General features: G+C 47.1%; 1 protein-coding gene across 2 annotated transcripts in view; it reads left to right on the forward strand.

Annotated features, from left to right (window-relative positions):
- UNC5D (unc-5 netrin receptor D) overlaps window positions 1-26,235 on the forward strand; it is a 113,259-nt gene that overhangs the window by 20,794 nt on the left and 66,230 nt on the right. For both annotated transcript variants that reach the window (XM_074559242.1, XM_074559243.1), the window contains exon 2: window positions 23,789-24,007. In XM_074559242.1, the coding sequence (XP_074415343.1) occupies window positions 23,789-24,007 (219 nt within the window). The remainder of the gene's footprint in view (window positions 1-23,788; window positions 24,008-26,235) is intronic.

The raw sequence follows: 26,235 nt of genomic DNA on the forward strand, positions 1-26,235 counted from the left end.
GGGATTCCATCTCCAAATCTGCACGGGGAGCAGCCAGAGCAGAATCTCTGGGATGTGACCGTGTTCACAGCAGTCTTAGGATGCGGGAAGAGACGAGGATCTGACTCCACGTTTCAGAAGGCTGATTTATTATTTTATGATACATATTACGTTAAAACTATACTAAAAGAATAGAAGAGAGGATTTCATCAGAAGGCTAGATAAGAATAGAAAAATAGAGAATGATAACAAAGGTTTGTGGCTCGGACTCTCTGTCCAAGCCAGCTGACTGTGATTGGCCATTAATTAGAAACAACCCACATGAGTCCAATCACAAATGCACCTGTTGCATTCCACAGCAGCAGATAATCAATGTTTACATTTTGTTCCTGAGGCATCTCAGCTTCTCAGGAGGAAAAATCCTAAGGAAAGAATTTTTCATGAAAAGCTGTCTGTGACAATGATATATTAAAATTATGCTAAAAGAATAGAAGAAAGGATTTCATCAGAAGGCTGGCAAGGAAAGAAGTGGAATGATTGCAAAAGCTCGTGACTCTCAGAGTCTGAGACATCTGGACTGTGATTGGCCATTAATTAGAAACATCCAACATGGGCCAGTCACAAATCCAAAAAACCCCCATAAAACCAACCAAAAAAAACCCCAAAAAACCCTCACCCCAACCCAGGAATTGTGTGGATAGTTTGGGAAATAATGGAAAGTTTCCCAACTGCTGTTGAGTTCATTGTGTTTTAGTTGGGCCCAGGAGAGCAGCCACCACCTCCTGCAGTTGATTATGCAAATGTGGATAAATATGTGAATACCTATTCCAACTTTTTATCCTCTGCAATCTAATGTCTCCCCTGACACAATACTCTCAAATTATCTTCAGTGAGTAATGACTTGCATTTAGCATTTTACACCAAACTGTCATATAGATCATTTTCTGTAATACTTTACATAAATTAGGAATCCTCCCCCGTGGAACGCGTGTGGCTGCCGGAGAGGTTTTTTACAAGATTCAAAGTGCAAACAACACAATTCCGGTGTCATTTGGAAATCCGTGAAGTGGGGAACGTGGAGGTGACAGCGAATTACGGAGCCATCAGTCAGAGCCCTGCAGGCTTCCCCAAAACGGGATTTTTGCCTTTGGTGGCTCGAGGTCGTTATCCCGGTAGTTGTTATCCTGCTAATTGTTATCTGCTAATTGTTATCACAACAAGACAACAATTCTCGGGTTTCTGTGGTTGAGATGACTCCCGAGGTGTTAGAAAGTCTTTTTTCCCAGCCCCACAACGAAAAAAATAAGTCGAGATTTGTCGGTTCTGCTTTTCAAGTCGTTTATTTTCTCTGATCTATTCCATTCTTTCTCTGACCTGCTGAGATCTGTCCAGCAGGTCGGGTTGTGGCACAGTCCCTGCCCTTGGGGTGCTGTTGGCTTTTTATACTAAAAACTACCTGTGCTTTATTTACAATAATTTTCCAACACCCATCACCTGTGTTAGACAGTCTGTCTCTACTCTAAACCAACCCAAAAGTGCCACCACCACAGCAGAAGATGGAGGACAAGAAGAATATAGGAGAAGGAGAAGGAGAAGGAGAAGGAGAAGGAGAAGGAGAAGGAGAAGGAGAACAGGACATACCCGAAGTCCACCATTTTTCCTCTTGAACCCCCATTCTAAATCCTCAAAATTCTACTGGGCACACTGGAGCTGCTGTACTGGGCACACTGGAGCTGCTGTACTGGGCAGACTGGAAAATGCTGTACTGGGAATACTGGGGGTGCTGTACTGGGCACACTGGAGCTGCTGTACTGGGCACACTGGGCACACTGGGCATACTGGGGGTGCTGTACTGGGCAGACTGGGAGTTGCCATACTGGGCATACTGGGAGTGCTGGGAGGGGCTGTACTGGGCGCACTGGAGATGCTGTACTGGGCAGACTGAGAGTGCTGTACTGGGCAGACTGGAGCTGCTGTACTGGGCAGACTGGGAGTGCTGTACTGGGCAGACTGGAACTGCTGTTCTGGGCAGACTGGGCACACTGGGGGTGCTGTACTGGGCACACTGGGAGTGCTGGGAGTGCTGCTTTGGGCACACTGGGCAGACTGGGAGCTGTTGTACTGGGCAAGCTGGAGCTGCTGTACTGGGCAGACTGAGGCTGCTGTACTGGGCACACTGGGAGTGTTGGAGTTGCTATACTGGGCACACTGGAGCTGCTGTACTGGGCAGACTGGGGGTGCTGTACTGGGCACACTGGGAGTGCTGTACTGGGAACACTGGAGCTGCTGTACTGGACAGACTGGGGGTGCTGTACTGGGCAGACTGGGGATGCTGTACTGGGCACACTGGAGCTGCTGTACTGGGAACACTGGAGTTGCTGTACTGGGCACACTGGAGCTGCTGTACTGGGCACACTGGGCACACTGGAGCTGCTGTACTGGGAACACTGGAGTTGCTATACTGGGCACACTGGAGCTGCTGTACTGGGCACACTGGGGATGCTGTACTGGGAACACTGGGCACATTGCGGTGCTGTACTGGGAACACTGGAGGAGCTGTACTGGGCACACTGGAGCTGCTGTACTGGGCACACTGGGCACACTGGGCACACTGGAGGAGCTGTACTGGGCACACTGGAGGTGCTGACGGGAGCGTTTTTGGGAACAGGACCCCACAGCCGGTATTTTCCCCCAAAGCTGCTCAATGTGGCTGAATCATCTGTTCCTTTCAGAGGCAGTGGGATTTTTGTTTCCTGTAATTCTCATTTTAGCAACTTCCCGTGCCAGCCTCAACTTTGCTGCTCATTTTCCCTGCTGGGATCCGCCTTGTGCTGAGCCTTGGACCTGCAGATTTGGGGTTTGGGGTTTGAGTTCGGGGCTCGAGGTTTGGGATTTGGGGTTTGGGTTTTGGGGTTCGAGGTTTGGATTTGGGGTTTGGGGGTTGTGATTTGGAATTTGGGGTTTGGGATTTGGGGTTTAGGGGTTTGGGTTTGAGGTTTTGGATTTGGGGGTTGGGATTTGGGTTTGGGTTGGAGTTTGGGGTTTGAGGTTTGGGATTTGAGGTTTGAGGTTTGGGGGTTGGGATTTGGGGTTTGGGGTTTGGATTTGGGTTTGTGGTTTGTGGTTTGGGATTTGGTGTTTGGATTTGGGTTTGGGATTTGGGTTTGAGATTTAGGTTTGGGGTTTGAGGTTTGGTGTTTGGATTTGGGTTTGGGGTTTGGTTTTGGGTTTCGGGTTTGGATTTGAGGTTTGGTGTTTGGGTTTGGGATTTGAGTTTAAGATTCAGGTTTGGGGATTGAGGTTTGGTGTTTGGATTTGGGTTTGTGGTTTGGGGTTTGGTTTTGGGTTTGGGGTTTGGGTTGAGGTTTGGTGTTTGGATTTGGGTTTGGGGTTTGGTTTTGGGTTTGAGTTGAGGTTTGGTGTTTGGATTTGGGGTTTGAGTTTGAGGTTGGCGTTCAGGTTTAGGGTTTGGGGTTTGTGTTGGGGTTTGAGGTTTGAGGTTTGAGGTTTGGGACCATGCCAGCCCCAGAGCCGAATTGCTCCAGGGTTGTTTTGTTCCAGGTGCCTCAGGGCTGGCCAGGAGGCAGCACAACCCACCTTGCTGTGCCTCAGTTTGGCACTAATGAATATTAAAGGCAGCAATTGGCGCTGTCAGTGCTGTCCCTGTCCCCTGAGCGCTGTCCCGGCTGCAGGGGCGCTTTATGGCCACCAGCTCAGGTGACATTTCACAGGGACAATGCAGGGGCCATAAAAGGGGAGGTTTAGGGAACAAACACGGCCAGGCCATCCAATCCCTCCCCAGGGCAGCCGTGTTTTGCTTTCCCTGTTTATGCGGCTACAGAGGAAGAGATAAAAATTTTATATTGCTTTTAACAAGAGATAAAAAGTGCTGGCGGTGTGACTGCTGTGCAGGGGATGAGGGACAGGGAATGACAGGGGAAAGGGGAAAACAGGGAAAAGGGAATGAGAGGGGAAAGGGAATGACGGGGGAAAGAGAATGAGAGGGGAAATGGAAAAACAGGGAAAAGGAAAAAACAGGGAAAAGGGAATGAGAGGGGAAAGGGAATGGCAAGAAAACGGGAATGCGAGGGAAAAGGGAAGGACAGGGGAAAGGGAATGACAGGGGAAAGAGAATGAGAGGGGAAATGGAAAAACAGGGAAAAGGAAAAAACAGGGAAAAGGGAATGACTGCTGTCCAGGGGACAGAGGAAAGGGAATGAGAGGGAAAAGGGAATGAGAGGGACAAGGGAAAAGGAGGGAAAAGGGAAAAACAGAGAAAATGGAAAAACAGGGAAAAGGGAAAAACAGGGGAAAGGGAAAAACAGGGGAAAGGGAAAAACAGGGGTAAGGGAAAAACAGGGGTAAGGGAATGAGAGGGAAAATGGAAAAACAGGGAAAAGGGAAAGTCAGGGAAAATTAAATGAGAGGAAAAAGAGATGACTGCTGTCCAGGGCACAGAGGAAGGGGAATGAGAGGGAAAAGAGAATGAGAGGGAAAAGGGAATGACAGGAACTTCAGGTGCAGCCCCAGGGATCCTCTCCTGCAGTGGGAACAAGGTGAATTTATTTTGGAATTTATCCCTCCCCTCGAATAACCCCATTCCCCCGGTTTGTGTTTTATTCAGCTCAGTCCTGGCCCAGGGATATATTTTCTCTTTTTGGCCTGTTCCCTGTGCTGTGCTGATGGAGAAATTCCCCACAAGGAATTGCCACATCCACCCTGGAATTTCAAAGCAACAGTTTGGAATTTCAGGGTGGAATTTTTTGGAATTTTTCCACTGAAACCGTTGCTGCCCACCGTGGTGGTTGTGGTGTTTAACTCCAGAGGAAAAGGGGATTTAATGTGCTCTGACAAAGCGAAAATGCTGCTCCTCACCTCTGCCAAACACTGCAAACTCCAGGCTTTGGGATTCACTGGGAATACTGGGGGTACTGACCATGAATTGTTGCTTGGTTGGGCTTTTTGGGATTTTCTTTGGGTTTTTTCCAAAGCTGGATCCGAGTTCTCCTGAAATGAACCTCTGACCAGAGAGTGCTTGGCAAACCCAACCTCTGAGCATCCTTTTTTCCTGTTTTGCTTCATTTTATGGCCAGATTTTATTAAATATTCACCCCCCAGCGTGCATTAGTTAAAAAGCAGATCAAGGGGGAGGTGGCCAGGATGGAAAATCCTCTCAGCCCTGCAGCAGAGCCCCTTCTCCTGCTCCATTCAGACACAGGAATTTCGTGGGGATTTTTGGTTTTTCTCCCCCTCGATATTATTCTTAATTAGCCCTCAAAACACGAGACAGAATGTGCCTGTTGGGGCTGAGTTCAGCCTAATTAACAGAGTATTGCACCAGATTCCAGCTATTATTTCGCTGCTGCTGCTCCCCGTAGGACACACAGCCCCTGTTTGTGCAGTTAAGACTGGCTAAAACCACAAAAAGGGAACTCCAGAGTTTTCCAAGCCCTTTTAATGCTGCCAGAGGGGCAGCAGGGGGGTTTGAGCTGTGTCTGAGGGCACTGCAGGGAACTGTGCTTCCCCAGCACCACAGAGCCTTTAACCCCAGTGGAGTTCATTTATTCATTTTATATTTATATAATTATTTATTTTTATTATTTATTTTCTTTTATATTTATTTCATTTGTTTATATTATTAATTAATGGATTTAATGTCTTTATTTTATATTTATTTAATTATTTATTCTTATTATTTATTTATTTATTTTCTTTTATATTTATTTTATTTATAATATTAATTAATGGAGTTAATGTATTTATTTTATATTTATCTATTTATTTTTATATTATTTTTATATTATCTATTTATTTTATTTTATACCTATTTTATTTATGTACAATAATAATTATTGGAGTTAATGTCTTTATTTTATATTTATTTTATTAGGTTTTTTATTATTTATTTTTGTTATTTATTTATTTTCTTTTATATTTATTTCATTTATTTATAATATTCATTAATGGAGTTAATTTCTTTATTTTATATTTATTTTATTATCATTTTATTATTTCTTTTTATTATTTATTTATTTACTTTCTTGTGTATTTAAGGGAACACCACTCATCCCAACACGTGGGCAAGAGCAAAGACAATCTCATTTTTACCCTGAATGCGTCTCATTTGTACCTGTTGATTTCTCAAGATGCAGAATGAAAGATGCCTGCATGGAGTTTAAATGTTTTTACATCTCCTTAAAAGTCTATAAACCACATGTTAAGCACACGTGAGATCTGTCACTGCCCCCTTCCTTGATGCCTTCAGATCTTTTTAGCGAGCCTTTTCTTATGGAAATGCAGATTATTATCTCCACGTTGTTTATCTCCTCCTCGTTTCCAAATCAACTCTTGCTGCGATTTCGGCTATTTCCTGCAGCTCGTGATTTCATAAATTCCTGTTCAGGCCCTGCTGTTCCCCGCAAGAGGAGATCAGAGCTGTCAGACTTGACAAATAAATCTCCAAGTCCTGGAACAAAAGGGCCCCGAGTCCCCGAGCAGGCTGCGAGCGCGGGGTTAATAACGCTGCCAGAGGATGACTCAGGCAGCGGAGCAGGAACGAGTGATTTTATCATGCTGCAGATATGAAAAGGATATTGTTCACAGGGCACTGGAGCAGCGCTCCTGAATAATTCCCAGTTCTTCACAGAGCTTTTGCTGGCAGATGAGCGGAGAGTGAGGGCAGAGCTTGGGTTGTTTGCTGCGCCTTGAGGGGCTGGGATGTCCCAAAGGGGCTTCTCCTCCCCTCCTAAAGCTGGAATTTGCTCAAAGGAACACGTTGGGGTGGAGGGGAGCAGGTTCCATCCAGGGGCAGCTCTGGGATGGGGTGAATGAGGGAGGGATGGATTGAGGATGGATGGATGGATGATGGATGGATGGATGGATGGATGGATGGATGGATGGATGGATGGATGGATGAATGGATGGATGGATGGATGCATGGATGGATGCATGGATGGATGCATGGATGGATGATGGATGGATGGATGGATGGATGGATGATGGATGGATGGATGAATGGATGGATGATGGATGGATTGAGGATGGATGGATGGATGGATGGATGGATGGATGGATGGATGGATGGATGGATGATAGATGGATGGATGGATGGATGGATGGATGGATGGATGGATGGATGGATGATGCATGGATGGATGGATGGATGATGGATGGGAGCAGCTCATTGGGATGAGTTCTTGGTGCTTCTGGGACACTCAGAGAGTGCCTGTGAGGATTCCTGCTCAGCAGCCTGTCCCTGTCCCAGGCATGGCCCCAGTGATGTTCCCAAGGTTCTTCATGGTCCATTTCCATCCAGAGACAGTTCTGGGATGGGGTAAAGAGGGAGGGATGGATTGATGGATGGATGGATGGATGGATGGATGGATCCATGGATGCATGGATGATAGATGGATGGGAGCAGCTCTTTGGGATGAGTTCTTGGTGTTCCTGGGACACTCAGGGAGTGTCTGTGATGATTCCTGCTCAGCTGTCCCAGGCACGGCCCCAGTGACATTCCCAAGGCTTTTTAGGATCAGCTTCCATCCAGGGACAGTTCTGGGTGGGGTAAATGAGGGATGGATGGATGGATGGATGGATGGATGGATGGATGGATGGATGGATGGATGGAAGGAAGATGGACGGATCCATGGATGGATTATGGATAGATTGGATCCATGGATGGATGGGAGAAGCTCCTTGGGATGAGTTCTTGGTGTTCCTGGGACACTCAGGGAGTGTCTGTGAGTATTCCTGCTCAGCAGCCTGTCCCTGTCCAAGGCACAGCCCCGGTGACATTCCCAAGGCTCTTTAGGATCAGTTGGCGTTCAGAAGTGAGATGAAACCCTCTCCACTTTGTTCTGCAGCGAGATGAAACCCTCTCCACTTTGTTCAGAAGTGAGATGAAACCCTCTCCACTTTGTTCAGAAGTGAGATGAAACCCTCTGCACTTTGTTCTGCAGTGAGATGAAACCCTCTGCACTTTGTTCTGCCTCAGAGCAAAGCCCGGGGACGCCTCTGTCTCTGCCAGGCTGTGTGAGCTGACGAGGACGGGTTTTTGTACATTATTAATCACAAATTGTCACCGCCGCCGCTCCTCTCTGTTCTCCGCTCCCAACACCAAGCGTGGCACCGCGTGCTGCTCCTCCAGAGCTTCTCCCAGGGGTGACAAACGCTGAGGAAGCAGCCCCAGAGCAGATTTGCTGCTTTGTTGGAGGTTTGTCTCCCCTGCATGTTCTGGGATTGCGGCGTCTGTGCCCTGCTGGGTCTCACTCAGGCATCCAGCTGGGAAGCAGCAGGAATTTGAAGTTTTCCAAGCAGGGAAATCTTGCAGGGATCCTGCTCCACACAGCTGGGATGTGACAGTGTTCATGGGGGTTCTTGGAATGGGGAAGAGACGAGGATCTGACTCCATGTTTCAGAAGGCTTGATTTATTATTTTATGATCTATATTACATTAAAGCTATACTAAAAGAATAGAAGAGAAGGTTTCATCAGAAGGTTAGCTACGAATAGAATAGCAAAGAATGATAACAAAGGTTTGTGGCTTGGACAGAGAGTCCAAGACAGATGGACTGTGATTGGCCATTTATATTTACAATATATTCTTGTCACAGTTATATTTTCTGTAAAATCTCTTTGTGGTGGTCCTAGGACGAGGGAAGAGATGAGGATTTTTCCTCCTGAGAAGCTGAGAAGTCTCAGGAACAAAATGCAAACAATGGTTATCTGCTGCTGTGGAATGCAACAGGTGCATCTGTGATTGGTCTCATGTGGTTGTTTCTAATTAATGGCCAATCACAGTCAGCTGGCTTGGACAGAGAGTCCGAGCCACAAACCTTTGTTATCATTCTTTCTTTTTCTGTTCTTACTCAGCCTTCTGATGAAATCCTTTCTTCTATTCCTTTAGTATAGTTTTAATGTAATATATATATCATAAAATACTAAATCAGCCTTCTGAAACATGGAGCCAGGATTCTCACCTCTTCCCTCATCCTGTGAACACGACCACAGTTGGTAATTGTTTTTTCCATGGGCTAAAATCGAAGGCACAGGTGGTTTTGATTCCATGCCAGGGTCTTGAGCCACCCAGGGCAGCCAGAGGAATTTCCTGGGCTCCAAAAAAGCTCCATAATTTTTTAATTGTTGGGAGGGAAAAGCTGGGATTGTTATGGGATGTTGTTGCTGCTTTTTGTTGTGAGAGCTCAGAGGTGGCCGCTCACCCTCTCCCTGCCCTGTTAGGGACAAAAAAAAAGCAGATTTTCATCAGTTTTCCAGCGCTGGGTGCTATAAACCCCCCCAGCATTCAATCCCAAGGTCTGTATTCTGTATTTCTGAGCCATTCTGCTTTCAGTCCGTGGGCTTCATTTTGCCATCTCTCCAGCCATCAGCCTCCACTCCCAAATTCGAATATTCCTACTCCTAATGGCATGAAAACCTCTGCAAATGGGTGCTTGTTCAACATAAAAATTACCAGCAATTTGAGGCTAAGTCATGGAGGATGTAATGACTTGTATTACAAGGTTCAGGAAAATTGAAGTGTGAATTGGGATCTGAAGGGGCGGCTTTGTTCTCTGCCAGGAGTTCGGTCCTGAGCAGGACCTGAGGAAAAATCACTGCCCTCCCTTTCCCTTTTTTCTCAGAGCCTTTTATCTGCTGGAAAAGCTGTTTGGGTCGTGGTGTTCCCTTTTTCCCACGCAGAAGAGAAATTGGGGTTGTTAACTGAGTGATAGCAGGGGGAATTCTGATTTCATGGAGGCCCAAAAAAAAAAAAAAAAAAAAGGAAAAGCAAAAATATTCCTTTAGAAATCAACCCAAAATCTCAAAGTTTCCTCCTGTCTTAGGGGATAAATGAGGCATTTTCAGGATGCTGGGCTGGCCTTTCCTGAAATGCTGAAGCAAAAGGGGCTGGTGTTCCCAGATCCCACAGGCAGGAATTTTTCCCATCAGCAAATGCTGGAGATCCCAGAGCTGGTGTCACCTGCAGGGCCCTTTCATGGAGATCTGGAACATGAAAGAATGAATTTTGTAAAATTTTGTAAATGAATTTCGTAAAATTCCTAAAAATTCCTAAGACTTTTGTAAAATTCCTAAAAAAATTGGTGGTAAAAGCCTCGTAGGGATTCTGTAAAAGATCAGAAAGTACAAAATTGAGTAAAATTGCTCGAAGCCAGGCTAAAAATGGGGAAGGGAAGCTGGGACAGCAGGAATGGCTTGGATTTGACGGGAGGTGGGGAAGGAGCTGTCCAAGGTATCCCTGAGGATCTCAGGGCAGGGAATGTGGGAGGGAAATGAGGAAATGAGGATCCTTTGGGATCCTTTGGGATCCTTTGGGATCCTTTGGTGCTGGCAGCGCCCGTCCCTCTGCGGAGCCACCAGCTGGAAATCTTTACCATGACAAAAGCGTCTCAACCGGCCTAAAATGCCCTTCAGCGTGAGAAGCAGCATGGAGCAGGATATGGAAAAGATTTCTCACAAAGTAGCGTGTGATTCAGATGGAAAATGTCAGGTTTTGAAAATTATTAATCTTTGTGCAGCACAAAACCGTCAGCTGTAGGGGCGGCGGGTGTGGGAGGTTCCTGCGGGAGAGCGTTTCCAAAAGGGGCTTTTTTGGGGGTTGTTTTTCTCGTTCCCTTTGTTTTTTTGGGGGGTTTCTTTTGTTCTATTCCCCCCACGGGGGTGCTGAGTAAACAGGCAGCTGAGGCTGGTGATGGGGACAGCAGCAGAAGTGACAGGGAAGGGAGTGAGGTGGTGACAGCAGAGCCAGGGGAGCGTCACCAGCACGGGCTGTGATTCAGTGCACGGGGAAATGGGGTGGGGGAATGGGGAAAGGGCTGGGGAATGGGGAAACAGCTCCTGGGGGATGGTTTGGGGTGGGGGATAATGGGATTGGGGTGGGAGATAATGGGAGTGAGTTAGGGAATCACAGAAATGGGAAAACAACTACTGGGGGACGGTTTAGGGTGGGAGAAATGGGATTGGGTGGGGGAGAATGGGAGTGAGTTGGGAAATGGGAAAGCAACTCCCGGGGGATGGTTTGGGATGGGGGAAAATCACAGAAATGGGAAAACAGCTTCTGGGGGATGGTTTGGGGTGGGAGAAATGGGATTGGGATGGAAGATAATGGGAACGAGTTAGGGAATGGGAAAACAGCTCCTGGGGGAGGGTTTGGGGTGGGGGATAATGGGATTGGGGTGGGAGATAATGGGAGTGAGTTAGGGAATCACAGAAATGGGAAAACAGCTACTGGGGGATGGCTTAGGGTGGGAGAAATGGGATTGGGGTGGGGGAGAATGGGAGTGAGTTGGGAAATGGGAAAACAACTCCTGGGGGATGGTTTAGGATGGGGGAAAATCACAGAAATGGGAAAACAGCTACTGGGGGATGGTTTAGGGTGGGAGGATGGGAATTAGTTGGGAAATGGGAAAACAGCTCGTGGGGGATAATGGGATTGGGGTGGGGGATAATGGGAGTGAGTTGGGAAATGGGAAAACAGCTCCTGGGGGATGGTTTGGGATGGGGGAAAATCACAGAAATGGGAAAACAGCTCCTGGGGGATGGTTTGGGGTGGGAGAAATGGGATTGGGGTGGGAGAATGGGAATTAGTTGGGAAATCGCAGAAATGGGAAAACAACTCATCGGGGATGGTGTAGGGTGGGAGAAATTGGATTGGGGTGGGAGATAATGAGAACGAGTTGGGGAATGGGAAAACAACTCCTGGAGGATGGTTTGGGGTGGGAGAAAATCACAGAAATGGGAAAACAGCTTCTGGGGGATGGTTTAGGGTGGGAAAAATGGGACTGGGGTGGAAGATAATGGGAACGAGTTGGGAAATCGCAGAAATGGGAAAACAACTCATGGGGGATGGCTTGGAGTGGGAGAAATGGGATTGAGGTGGGGGATAATGGGAATGAGTTGGGAAATGGGAAAACAACTCCTGGGCTATGGCTTGGGGTGGGGGATAATGGGATTGCAGTGGGGGATAATGGGAACGAGTTGGGAAATCACAGGAATGGGAAAACAACTCCTGAGGGATGGTTTGGGGTGGGAGAAAATCACAGAAATGGGAAAACAGCTTCTGGGGGATGGTTTGGGGTGGGAGAAATGGGATTGGGATGGAGGATAATGGGAACGAGTTAGGGAATGGGAAAACAGCTCCTGGGGGAGGGTTTGGGGTGGGGGATAATGGGAACGAGTTGGGAAATCGCAGAAATGGGAAAACAACTCATGGGGGATGATGTAGGGTGGGAGAAATTGGATTGGGGTGGGAGATAATGGGAACGAGTTGGGGAATGGGAAAACAACTCCTGGAGGATGGTTTGGGGTGGGAGAAAATCACAGAAATGGGAAAACAGCTCTTGGGGGATGGCTTGGAGTGGGAGAAATGGGATTGAGGTGGGGGATAATGGGAATGAGTTGGGAAATGGGAAAACAACTCCTGGGCTATGGTTTGGGGTGGGGGATAATGGGATTGCAGTGGGGGATAATGGGAACAAGTTGGGAAATCACAGGAATGGGAAAACAACTCCTGAGGGATGGTTTGGGGTGGGAGAAAATCACAGAAATGGGACTGGGATGGGGGATAATAGGAGTGAGTTGGGAAATGGAAAAACAACTCCTGAGGGATGGTTTGGGGTGGGAGAAAATCACAGAAATGGAAAAACAGCTTCTGGGGGATGGTTTGGGGTGGGAGAAATGGGATTGGGGTGGGGGATAATGGGAATGAGTTGGGAAATAGGAAAACAACTCCAGGGGGATGGTTTGGGGTGGGAGAAAAATCACAGAAATGGGACTGGGATGGGGGACAATAGGCGTGAGTTGGGAAATGGGAAAACAACTTCTGAGGCATGGTTTGGGGTGGGTTTATCACAGAAATGGGACTGGGGTAATGGGAATGAGCTGGGAAATGGGGAAACAGCTCCTGGGGGATGGCTTGGGGTGGGAGAAATGGGACTGGGATGGGGGATAATGGGAGTGAGTTGGGAAATGGGAAAACAGCTCCCGGGGGATGGTTTGGGGTGAATTTATCACAAAAATGGGAAAACAGCTCTTGGGGGATGGTTTGGAGTGGGTTTATCACAGAAATGGGACTGGGGAGGTCTCAGGTGGCTCCGTCCTGCTCACCCTGGGCTGGCTTCAGGCAGGAAAAAAGGGGGAAAGTTCCAGAAAATTCCTTGTGGGAAGCCCTGGCTGTGAGGCTGTCCTGGGGCGGGCAGTGAGGTTTTCTCTCCCTTCCAAACCAGGGCATGGTGGGGCTGGATAGGGTTCATTTTGCTCTCCCGTTTCTTGTGGGATATCTCATTGCTTTATCCAAAGTTACCTGGGTGCAAAGGGAAGGGTGAAACAAAAACTGCAAAATATTCTGAAATCTCGTGATGTGCTAGTGCAGAAAACAGCTGATGGGAGCTACAAACACCCATAAATCCAAGGCCTCACAGGCTGTAAAAATATTATTTAATATTTAATTTTAATTGAGGTTGTATTTCAGGAAATATTTGTAGCTGAACACCCTGAAAAAGCACAAAAGGAGCAGCCAGAACAGGCTGGGTGTGGAACCCAAAACTGCTCCAGTGCCCAGCTCCCCCTCCTTGTGTTTGCTGCGTTCAGCTGCTGCAAACTCAACATTGAAATATTCCTTAAATGTCACTTGTTGCTCTGATGGAATTTACAGAGAGATCTGCAACATCTGTGGCTCAGTCTCTCTGCACGTGTAGAAAGCATCAATTAATTGGATTTTCCCTGTTGTCAGGGACATTGGACACTTCAAAAACTGGGCAGAAGTCCCAAATTTGTTTTGTTAGGAAAAAACACTGTAAAATTTTACATCCCACACTTTATTGTTTAACTGCAGCTAAAGTTTGTTTCCCCAATCACAATGAAATAAAATTCCAGATGATGAAGATCCATCATTAAATTCAATTTGTGCAAAGCTCAACGAGGACTGGATATTCCTGCCAATACAGCCAGCACAGGATTTTACAGGAACTGCAAAATCTGAGTTCCAAATCCTCTCCTCTAAACTCCTGTTTAAATTCCAACGCTGCATGTTGGAATTATGTCTATTAATACTTAATGGGCCCAATTTTCTCAGCAGTTCAGAGTCACCTGGAGGAGCTGCAGCATTGCTCAGTCCAGTTTTAATGAGCTCGTCGGGGATTTTGGGCTCAGTTGTTGAGAGTTGCTCTGTGATGTCTCACTCAGCCACTGAGTGTCCCTAAATTGTAATTCCCTCATTTATTTATTGCTGTGCTCTCAGCACTGGAATGAAGTTTTTGGAGCCTGGTTTCTCTCTCAGCCTGGCTGGAATGAAGCTGAATTTCTCTCTGAGCTCCTGTTGTGCTGGTTTTTTGTTGTTTTTTTTCCAAATGAGCGTTTCCATATCTTTGTCTCAGTAATTAAGATTAACTGAACCCAGATCTCATCAGAGACACAATTCTGGGAGCGAGGCAGGAATTAGCAGGTGAAGCATGAAATTTGGAGGAGGAGAGGAGTTAATTTGGGTGGAGTGAATTTGGGTGGAGTGAATTTGGATGGAGTGAATTTGGATGGTGTTAATTTAGGTGGAGTGAATTTGGGCGGAGTTAATTTGGGTGGAGTTAATTTGGGTGGAGTGAATTTGGGTGGAGTGAATTTGGGTGGAGTTAATTTGGATGGTGTTAATTTGGGTGGAGTTAATTTGGGTGGAGTGAATTTGGGCAGAGTTAGTTTGGGTGGAGTTAATTTGAGTGGGGTGTTAATTTGGGCGGAGTTAATTTGGGCGGAGTTAATTTGGATGGTGTTAATTTGGGTGGAGTTAATTTGGGTGGAGTGAATTTGGGCAGAGTTAATTTGGGCGGAGTTAATTTGGGTGGAGTTAATTTGAGTGGGGTGTTAATTTGGGCGGAGTTAATTTGGGTGGAGTTAATTGGGGTTCTCCTTACCTTGCTCACCCATTTCTCCTGTTAGTCTGGAGCACTGGGAGGAGTTTTGGTGTGAATTCAGCCAGCTCAGGGTGAGCTCTCTGCTCTCTGCTGGGCCATAAATTGCATTTTTGGTGGCTTTGGACAGAAATTTTCCTCTCAGGGTTCCTGGCTGGAATTGCTGAGGGCAGCAGGTCAGGTCAGGCACTCAGAAAAGTCTGATTCTCCTCACACACCCCGTGCTGGGACACTTTTATTTCCAAATCCATCTCTTTGGGGTGCTGCAGGATCCTTCATCCCTTTAAAGATTTATATTGCTCCAAGGGAAAAAAAAAATCTAGATGTTAAATAAATGTATGAAAGATTCTTCAAGTTTGTAACACACTTAATATTTAATAAATGTAATACATCATTTTTATAAATAAGTGTGGCTGGGATATAAATAAATTGAGGATGCAGAAGGGATTGCAATAGGATGCACATTCATCTCTGTGGCACAGGAAGGGCCAGCAATGTTTTATCAACAAATTAATCCTCACTGGGGAAAATAAATGCCCTCCCCTCGTGCAGGCAGTGATGGGGTGGTTGGTGGAAATTCCCTTCATAAATTTCACAAAATTAGAAGTTCATTAAATGGGTCTGACACTCTCAGAGTGGTTCTGAGAGAGCCAGAGGAGAATGAGGGCAGGAGTTGGTGGGTAAAGGTGGGATTGATAAACTCCCTTCTCTTTTCTGGGAACAAAGGTGGGAGTGAGAGGGGCCAGGGCAACAGGGATTGAGGGCTGAGTTTGGGAGAGGAGATGGGAAAGGAGGAGAAGAGGATTGGGGAAATGGCAGGAAAGGAGATGATGATTGGGGAAAGGCAGGAAAGGAGGATTGGGGAAAGGAGGAGGCGAGGACCTGGGAAATGGCAGAGAAGGAGGAAATGAGGATTGGGGAAAAGAGGAGATGAGGATTAGGGAAATGGCAGAGGAGGAGGAGGTGAGGACTGGGGAAAGGGGGAGGTGAAGAGATGAGGATTGGAGGAAGAAGGAGATGAGGATTGGGGAAATGCCAGAGAAGGAGAAGGTGAGGACTGGGGAAAAGCAGGAAAGGAGGAGATGAGGACTGGGAAAAGACAGGAAAGGAGGATTGGGGAAAGGCAGAGAAGGAAGACTGGGGAAAGGAGAAGGTGAGGATTGGAAAAAGGAAGGAAAGGAAGAGATGCGGATTGGGGAAAGGAGGAAAGTCAGTGTCCCCAGCTGTCCTCAGTGTCCCCAGCTGTCCTCAGTGTCCCCCCAGATGTGCTCAGTGTCCCCCCAGATGTGCTCAATGCCCCCAGCTGTGCTCATTGTCCCCCTAGATGTGCTCAATGTCCCCAGCTGTGTTCAGTGTCCCCAGATGTGCTCAGTGCCCCCAGATGTGCTGTGTCCCCAGGTAGCTCAATGTTCCCAGCTGTGCTCAGTGTCCCAGCTGTGCTCAATGTCCCCAGATGTGCTCAGTGTCCCCCCAGATGTGCTCAGTGTCCCCAGCTGTGCTCATTGTTCCCCCAGATGTGCTCAGTGTCCCCAGATGTGCTCAGTGTCCCCAGCTGTGCTCAGTGTCCCCTGATGTGCTGTGTCCCCAGGTAGCTCAATGTCCCCAGCTGTGCTCAGTGTCCCCAGCTGTGCTCATTGTCCCCCCAGATGTGCTCAGTGTCCCCAGATGTGCTCATTGTCCCCCCCAGATGTGCTCAGTCTCCAGATGTGCTCCGTGTCCCCAGGTGTGCTCATTGTCCCCCCAGATGTGCTCAGTGTCCCAGCTGTGCTCATTGTCCCCCCAGGTGTTTTCAGTGTCCCCAAAACCCCGCGATGATCCCAGCAGCACAGGTGACAGCCTCGAGTGTCCCAGCCTGGCACTCACCAGCACAAATGAGATTTTTAACTCCCAGCTAAGAGGGGTTTGTGCCTGAAGATCCCCGGCTCGCTGCTGGGGGATTTGCTTTTCCTTTTTAAAGTCCAGATTTATTTCCACAACTCACTGCACCTTCGTTTTTTTGGAGTTTTCACTGCAGAAAATCGCCGGGAGGGATGGATTTTGTCTTCCTCAGCTGGCAGAACAATTTTCCACCTGTCGCCCAAATATTTGATGGGAAGGATTAGGGCAGAGCCACTGGGAGTTCATCCTTTATATCCCTGGGAAGCAGCAGGGTCTGGAGGAGTTAATGTGGGATATCAGGGGCGAGATGGAGCTGCAGCACTTGTGGATCTCAGAGTGGGCTGGGAATGCTCAAATTGTGGGAACACAGGGAAGAGCTGGGCTGGGAATTTGGGAGTTTTGGGGACAGAGGGAGGAGCTGGGCTGGGAATTTGGGAGTAAAAGGAACATGGGGATGAGCTGGGCTGGGAATTCCAGAATTTTGGGAACACAGGAATGAACTGAGCTGGGAATTTGGGAGATTTGTGAACCCAGGGATGAGCTGGGCTGGGAATTCAGGAGTGATGGGAACACAGGGATGAGCTGGGCTGGGAATTTGGAAGTGACAGGAACACAGGGATGAGCTGGGATGGGGATTTGGGAGTTTTGGGGACACAGGGAGGAGCTGGGCTGGGAATTTTGGAGTAAAAGGAACATGGGGATTAGCTGGGCTGGGAATTCTGAAGTTTTGGGAACACAGGGATGAGCTGGGCTGGGAATTTGTGAACACAGGAATGAGCTGGGCTGGGAATTCCGGAATTTTGGGAACACAGGAATGAACTGAGCTGGGAATTTGGGAGATTTGTGAACCCAGGGATGAGCTGGGCTGGGAATTTGGGAACATAGAAATGAGCTGGGCTGGGAATTTGTGAGTTTTGGCAACACAGGGATGAGCTGGGCTGGGAATTCAGGAGTGATGGGAACACAGGGATGAGCTGGGCTGGGAATTCTGGAATTTTGGGAACACAGGAATGAGCAGGGCTGAGAATTTGGGAGATTTGGCAACACAGGGATGAGCTGGGCTGGGATTTTACAGATCCCTGGGACCCCACCAGAGCTCCCTGAGGAGCAGCTGCCCCTGGAATTTCTGGGTTTGCTGAAGGTTTCATTGATCTGTGGATGGTTCATAGATTTATTGAGAATTCATTGATTTATTGAGAATTTATTGATTTATTGAGAATTTATTGATTTATTGAGGGTTTGGTGATTTATTGAGAGTTCACTGATTGATTGAGGATTAGTAAATTTATGGAGAGCTCATTGATTTATTGAGGGTTCACTGATTTATTGAAGGGTTCATTCATTGATTTATTGAAGGGTTCATTGATTATTGAGTATTCATTGATTAATTGAGATTTTCATTGATTAATTGAGGGTTTCATTGATTAGTTGAGGGGTTCACTGATTTATTGAGGGTTCATTCATTTATTGAAGGTTCACCAGTTTATTGAGGATTCTCCCTCACAGGGAAGACGTTAATATCCAGTAAAAAATCCACTGTATTGTTGAGCAGAGGCATTTACAGTTCATTAATGGAACTAAATCTGGCTTTGGCCTGTACAGCAGCCAGGAAAAAAATCAGGAATTCTGCTAAAAGCGTTGAAAAAATTGGAATAGATGGAGATGAGTGAGCTGGGAGGGATGGGATGGGATGGGATGGGATGGGATGGGATGGGATGGGATGGGATGGGATGGGATGGGATGGGAGAAGGAAGGGATTTGAGGGATTTGTTCCTGGCTCTCCCATTTAGGTTTTTTCTAAATCCCCTATCCTGGAGCTTTAGCAAATCAGGGCAAACAACAGAGCCAATCAAAGATTTCCCAATCCTTGCTGAACAACAAAATCTGCCATTTCCACCCATTTCTGAGCGCCTTCCAAAAAACCCACAGTGCGTGGGGGCCGGGGTCATCTGATGAAGCAAATGTAGGCAAATCTCACTGAGCTGCTTTCCTGACTGAATAATGACTCTGATTTCAGCATGGAAACCATTCCAGGCAGGAGGAAATGCTCTGTTCTGGAACAGGATTTTCATTTTTTCCATCCCCTGGCAAAGCTGACACTTGGGTTTGTTTGGTGCTGGAGGAAATCCGGGCTGGAGAGGGTTAAAGTCCAGCAGGGATCAGGGGGATTGGGCACATGGAGAGGGAGGAATGGGAATATTTGGAATATTGATCACTTCCAGTTGGGTTTCTGCTCCTGCATGGATCTGTCCAAAGGAGGGGTTGGGATGGGTCCAGCTGGGAAAAGGCTTTTTCCTTCTGGATTGGGCCAGAAACCATCCAAAAAACATCCAAAAACCATCCAAAACCATCCAGAAAACATCCAAAAACATCCAGAAAGCATCCAAAAAGCATCCAAAAACATCCAAAAACCATTAAAAAACCCAAAAAACATCTAAAAAACATCCAGAAAGCATAAAAAAACCATCCAAAAAACATCGAAAAAGCATCGAAAAACCATCCAAAAAACATCCAAAAAAACATTCAAAAAACATCTGAAACACATCCAAAAAACATCCAAAAACATCCAAAAAACATCCAAAGCAGCAAAATAACCTAGTGCTGCTGGCAGGCTTTATAAATTCAGAGGAAAGGAGGCTGGAGGGAACTGGGAATGTTTTTATGTGGGAATGGCTCCTGTGTCCCTGCAGGAGGAATTCAGGGCAGTGCCATAAATCAGGGAAATCCCAAACCCTAGACAGAGGGAAATCCCAAATCCCAAATCCCAAATCGCAGGCCGAGAGGGAAAAGAGCTCCCTCTGATCCCTCTGCTGGATCAGAGAGAGGAATTCAGCCCCATTTGGGACTTTTAGAGCTTTGTTTTTCTGGCACCACAAAGTGTAAGAGAAGTTGTGTTTGGACACTTGGGAAAAGTCTCTGCACAATTTATTGCCAGATTTATTTGCTTTTATCACGAGTTACTTGGCTTGTGGGGACACTTTAACTCTTGGGTTGGTTTTGCTTTTTTTGTAATGCAAAAAGAATAATGCTGCTCATTTTTAATAATTCTTAATTTGAAAAACAAAAAAGATATTTCAGAACCCACAGCTTTTCACTGGTTTAAGACCTCATTTTAACATCTGAATTATCCTAATCAGTTTTGAAATACTGACTCATCCCTGCCTGCTGCTGTCCACATCTCCTAATGTGTTCTGACAGCAGCAGTGTGTTTATTTCAGAGAAGAATTTAATGTTTGGTCCTAACTTTCTTTTTTTTTCTTTCCCCTCCTCTCTTTTTCATTTCTATTATTGTCATAAAAAGATTTAAAGTCCCTTTTGGCCTCGCGTGCAGAGCATAAAACACAAAACCCTTCCTGAAAGGTAATTTTCCAGGAATGAAACCCACAAGAATTGTGTGTCAGGCTTTGCTCTTCAGTTTTGCTGCTACAAAACTGATTTTTTTTTTTATTTCTAAAGGGCCTGAATCCCAAAAATTGACGTGGAAAATCTCAGGGATTTGCAATCAGCTCAGGGGGAATGGGAATTCTGAGTTTGAGTTAGGGCACAGTAGAGGTGATCACAAGAGGAAGAGGTAAAATCCTGAGGATTAATGGCATTTTGGGAGAGGCTCCTTCAGGTAAATGGGGAAATGTTATAGGAATAAATGATTAATAATAAATAATAATTAATGTTATAGGAATAAATAATATCCTCCACCTCATCAGGGACGTCTTGCAAACAGGAATTCAGGCAGTTCAGGTGTAAACCACAGAAATATCTGTGTGAGTGTGAGGGGAATGGGGAAATGTTAAAGGAATAAATACTTATTAATAAATAATAATTAATAAATAAATAATGTTACAGGAATAAATAATATCCTCCACCTGAGCAGGGATGTCCTGGAATTCAGGCAGTTCCAGGTGTAAACCACAGAAATATCTGTGCGAGTGTGAGGGGATGGGGAATCACTCCTGCTTTTGTGTGTGATGCTTGGATTTCCAAAGGAAAAGATTTCACCTGGGTTTACCTGGTTGGATTTCCAAAGGAAAATCCTGAAGGGAAAAAATGAATCTGGACAGATGGAAAAGGAGGAATGGGAATATTTGGAATATTGGTCATCTCCAGTTGGGTTTCTGCTGCTGGGTGGATCTGTCCAAAAGAGGGGTTGGGATGGATTGGTTGGATTTCCAAAGGAAAATGTCAAAGGGAAAAGATTCACCTGGGTTTACCTGGCTGGATTTCCAAAGGAAAATCCTGAAGGGAAAAGATTCACCTGAGTTTACCTGGCTGGATTTCCAAAGGAAAATGTCAAAGGGAAAAGATGCACCTGAGTTTACCTGGCTGGATTTCCAAAGGAAAATGTCAAAGGGAAAAGATGAACCTGGGTTTACCTGGCCATGTGTTCTTGGTTCTTCCAAGTTCTTCTAAGCCTTCTGATGTTCACACTCTTGTAAAGAACTTTCTCATGCATTTTTATGTAAATAATTATTGTTTTGCATTTTTTTCTGGAGGAGGAGAAATTTGATGGACTGTTGGTTTGTCCAGTGTCATTGGGGAGGTGGCACTGTCACCCTCCAATCCACTGTCACTTTTGGAAATCTATAAATGTTGGAGTCAGAAAATAAACTTCCTTTCTCTTTACCTTGGAAATTCCAGTGTCCATGTCATTTTATTTTGTGTCCTGTGTGAGAGGTTTCCATGGGGAGGGAGCCATTCCCAGCCTCAAAACCTCCCTGACACCCAGAAAAAAAATCCAGATCACACATTCCAGACACCCAAAAAACATCCAGATCACGCATTCCAGACACAACCTGCCAGGGGAAATCCGCCCTGGGTGTTGTGGGGCTGGGATTTCCTCCTCTGTGCCTTGCCCTAAATAGCAAATTCAGTGGAATAACTCGGGGTCACTGGGAGTTCTCCAGCTGGGGGATCCTCACGGGCTCGGCTGCTGCTCCCCCTCCGCTCCAGGGCTGCTGGAGCCTCGGTGGGAATCTGGGAGTTCCCAGCTTCTCCAAAATCTGACAATATTTTTGTTCTTTCTTACAAAACTCGTACTGAATAAAGCCTGAAGGGATTTAGATTGACAAGATGGAAATTGGCATCAGCTTTAGGGAGTACAACACTGGAAGTTGTGATGGTGTTTTATTGTGATGGTGTTTTATTGTGATGGTGTTTTGTTGGGACGGTGTTTTGTTGTGAAAGCACTCTGGGAAAGGGCTGAAGGCACTGCAGTGGTTTGAGGGTGGCTGTGATTTCCCAGCACAGCTCGGGGAGTGTTTGCACACACAGAGCTCCGTGCTGAGGGACAGCTCCCAGGATTTAATAGAAATAAAAGAATGTTCCCCAGGATTTGATAGAAATGAAAGAATGTCCCCCAGGATTTAATAGAAATAAAAGAATGTTCTCATTGTTCTGTCACCTCCTAGACAGGGGAATGTGGTGTTTGTGAGGTCCCCAGGAGGAGGTGAGAGATGAAAATCTGACTCTAAGTTCTCAGAAGGCTGATTTATTATTTTATGCTATGTTATATATATTACATTACATTACATTACATTATATTCTATTCTATTCTATTCTATTCTATTCTATTCTATTCTATTCTATTCTATTCTATTCTATTATATTATTATGTTATATATCATATCATATCATATTGTGCCATACTAACATTATACTAGAGAAAGAGAGAGGATACATCAAAAAACTTAACAAGAATAAATAATGAAAACGCGTGACTGACTCCTCAGAGTCAGACACAGCTGGATGGTGATTGGTCATTAATTAAAAACAATTCACATGGAACCAATCAAACATGCACCTGTTGGTAAACAATGTCCAAGGCACATTCCAAAGCAGCAAACACAGGAGCAGCAATCAGATAATTATTGCTTTCATTTTTCTCTGAGGCTTCTCAGCTTCCCAGGAGAGATATCCTGGGAAATAGGATTTTTCAAAAAATAACACGGTGACACTTGAGGGGTTCAGTTTTCCTCCACAGCACCACAACTTCGCTCTCACCTGCCTCAATTTCACTGCTCTGGGTTCCATCAGCTCCTGGAGCTGCTCCCTCCTGGCTCCCTCCATCCCCACATTGTCCTGTTCTCCCCTGGCTGTGCTCGCTGCTCTCCCTGCAGGAATCAATCCCTCCTCACCCACATTTGACGCTTTCCTCTGAATTTCCGCCAAAAACCGACAAAGTGCTGAAATTAATTCAGCATTTTTGGAGATCAATGGGAATTTCCTGGGTTTGACAGCAGCAGGGAGGGTTGGACTGGGTGGGAGCTGTTCCAAAGGCAAAGCCTCTGCTCCAGGGCCTCGGGAATTCGGGAATTGAGGGACCTGGCAATTGAGAATTGAGCCCTGATGGCAGCTGAGGATGTGAAGAAGGGCTGAAAAATCCCTTCACATCCTGCAGCTTCTGAACCCTCAGGTCCCCACCTGTTTTCTGGCGGGTTTGGGGCTGTTTTGTGGCATTTGGCATCTTTTACACTTCAATATTTGATTTTTGTTCTCTCTGTGTGTGCACGTCCTTTCAAAGCCCAACCGGGCAGCTCTGCAAGTGCTCCTGGACTAAAACAGATCCTAAAAAAAACAGGAGTAAAATCGATCCTAAATAAAACCCGGAAGAAAACCCACCCTAAATAAAACCCAGAGGAAAACCGATCCTGAGAAAAACCAATGCTAAATAAAACGCAGAATAAAACTGATCCTAAATACCACCCAGAGGAAAACTGATCCTAAATAAAACTCGGAGTAAAATTCCTCCTAAATAAAACCTGGAGGAAAACCGATCCTAAATAAACCTGGAGTAAAACCCATCCTAAAGAAAACCCAGAGTAAAACAGATCTTAAATAAAACCCAGAGTAAAACCGATCTGGAGGAAAACCGATCCCAAATAAAACTCAGAATGAAACCGATCTGAAACAAAACCCAGAGGAAAACCAATCCTAAATAAACCCCAAAGTTGATTTTCCCCTCCCACAATAAAACGAGATGCCAGAAGAACCGTGAAAAATGGGATTTTTCCTCTGCCTTTCAGGACATGAGAACAGCGAGGCCCTGCCCGAGTCCCTGCCCTCGGCGCCGGGGACCCTGCCCCATTTCCTGGAGGAGCCCGACGATTCCTACATCATCAAGAGCAACCCCATCGTGCTGCGCTGCAGGGCCGTGCCCGCCATGCAGATCTTCTTCAAGTGCAACGGCGAGTGGGTGCACCAGAACGAGCACGTGTCCCACGAGAGCCTGGACGAGGCCACAGGTGAGCAGGGGCTGACCCCAGGTGAGCAGGAGCTGCTCCTGAGACAGAAGAGCTGCTCCCAGGTGAGCAGGAGGTGCCCCAGGTGTGCAGGAGATGCTCCTGGGACAGAGGAGCTGCTCCCAGGTGAGCAGGAGGTGCCCCAGGTGTGCAGGAGATGCTCCTGGGACAGAGGAGATGCTCTCAGGTGAGCAGGAGCCACTCCCAGGTGAGCAGGAGCCACACCTGGGAGAGCAAGAGGTGCCCCCAAGTGAGCAGGAACTGCCCCAGGTGAGCAGGAATAGCCCCAGGTGTGCAGGAACTGCCCCATGTGAGCAGGAATAGCCCCAGGTGTGCAGGAACAGCCCCATGTGAGCAGGAACGGCCCCAGGTGAGCAGGAACTGCCCCATGTGAGCAGGAACTGCCCCAGGTGAGCAGGAACAGCCCAAGGTGAGCAGGAACTGCCCCAGGTGAGCAGGAACGGCCCAAGGTGAGCAGGAACTGCCCCAGGTGAGCAAGAGGTGCCCCCAAAAGAGCAGGAACTGCCCCATGTGAGTAGGAACAGCCCCAAGTAAGCAGGAACTGCCCCATGTGAGCAGGAATAGCCCCAGGTGAGCAGGAACGGCCCCAGGTGAGCAGGAACAGCCCCAGGTGTGCAGGAACAGCCCCAGGTGTGCAGGAACTGCCCCATGTGAGCAGGAATGGCCCCAGGTGAGCAGGAACAGCCCCAGGTGAGCAGGAACTGCCCCATGTGAGCAGGAACAGCCCCAGGTGTGCAGGAACTGCCCCAGGTGAGCAGGAACTGCCCCATGTGAGCAGGAACTGCCCCAGGTGAGCAGGAACTGCCCCATGTGAGCAGGAATAGCCCCAGGTGTGCAGGAACTGCCCCATGTGAGCAGGAACTGCCCCACGTGAGCAGGAATGGCCCCAGGTGAGCAGGAACTGCCCCATGTGAGCAGGAACGGCCCCAGGTGAGCAGGAGGTACCCCAGGTGAGCAGGAACTGCCCCATGTGAGCAGGAACTGCCCCAGGTGAGCAGGAACTGCCCCATGTGAGCAGGAACAGCCCCAGGTGTGCAGGAACTGCCCCAGGTGAGCAGGAACTGCCCCATGTGAGCAGGAATAGCCCCAGGTGTGCAGGAACTGCCCCAGGTGAGCAGGAACAGCCCAAGGTGAGCAGGAACGGCCCCAGGTGAGCAGGAGCTGGGAACAAGGAAACTGATTTTTGTGGGATTCCTGCTGGGTTTGTCCCCAGCCCCAGTTTTTATGGAATTCCTGTTGTGTTGGATTCTGGGCTTCCCCCCAGTCCCAGTTGCCAGACCCTGGGATTTGCCCCCAGCCCCAGTTCTTATGGAATTCCTGCTGGATTGAACCCAGGAATTTCCCCCCAGCCCCAGTTTTTGTGGAATTCCTGCTGGATCTGCCCCCAGACCCAGTTTTTATGGGATTCCTGCTGGGCTGAACCCTGGAGTTTCCCCCCAGTCCCAGTTCTTATTGGATTTTTTGGGGGATTGGACCCTGGAGTGTGCCCCCAGACCCAGTTTTTGTGTGATTCCCTTGGGTGTGCCCATAGGCCCAGTTTTTATGGGATTCCTGCTGGGTTTGCCCTCAGCCCCAGTTTTTATAGGATTCATGCTGTGTTGAATCCTGGGGTTTGCCCTCAGCCCCAGTTTTTGTGTGATTCCTGCTGGGTTTGCCCCCAGCCCCAGTTTTTATGAGATTTTTGTTCAGTTGGACCCTGGAGTTTGCCCCCAGCCCCAGCCAGAGCAGGATTTGGGGTGGGAATAACCCAAGCAGGAGAAATCCAACGCGCCCAGAGCGTGTGAAAGAGAAGAGAAGGAGAAGGGAGAGATTTGGGAGCGATCAGGAGATTTTATCAGCTCCGAGCGGAGCCTGCAGCTCCTCTCATTTAGCTGATAAGTATTGCAGACCAATTTGATGCTGTGGCTCCACAATTCTGGTTGTTATTGCTTTCTCCCCTCTCCCCTCCCAGCATTGCTAGGCAACCCCCAGCCTTGGCAGCAGCGCTCTGTGTACAACACCTTCTCCAGCAACACAAGAAATTCCTTTTTTAGAGGCAAAAATGCCATTTAAAAAGAAGTTACACCTCTTAAAGTAGTGCTTGGCATTCTTTTGAAGTGACACATTCTGAAGAAGTTTCGTATTAGAGGGGTTTTTTTTCTTGTAAATGCTAATCTGAATGAATTTTAATTTTTGCAGTTACCTTTTCAGAAATAATTTAATAGGCGTAA

This window comes from Zonotrichia albicollis, chromosome 26 (assembly GCF_047830755.1).
Source record: "Zonotrichia albicollis isolate bZonAlb1 chromosome 26, bZonAlb1.hap1, whole genome shotgun sequence".
Classification (NCBI taxonomy): Eukaryota; Metazoa; Chordata; class Aves; order Passeriformes; family Passerellidae; genus Zonotrichia; species Zonotrichia albicollis.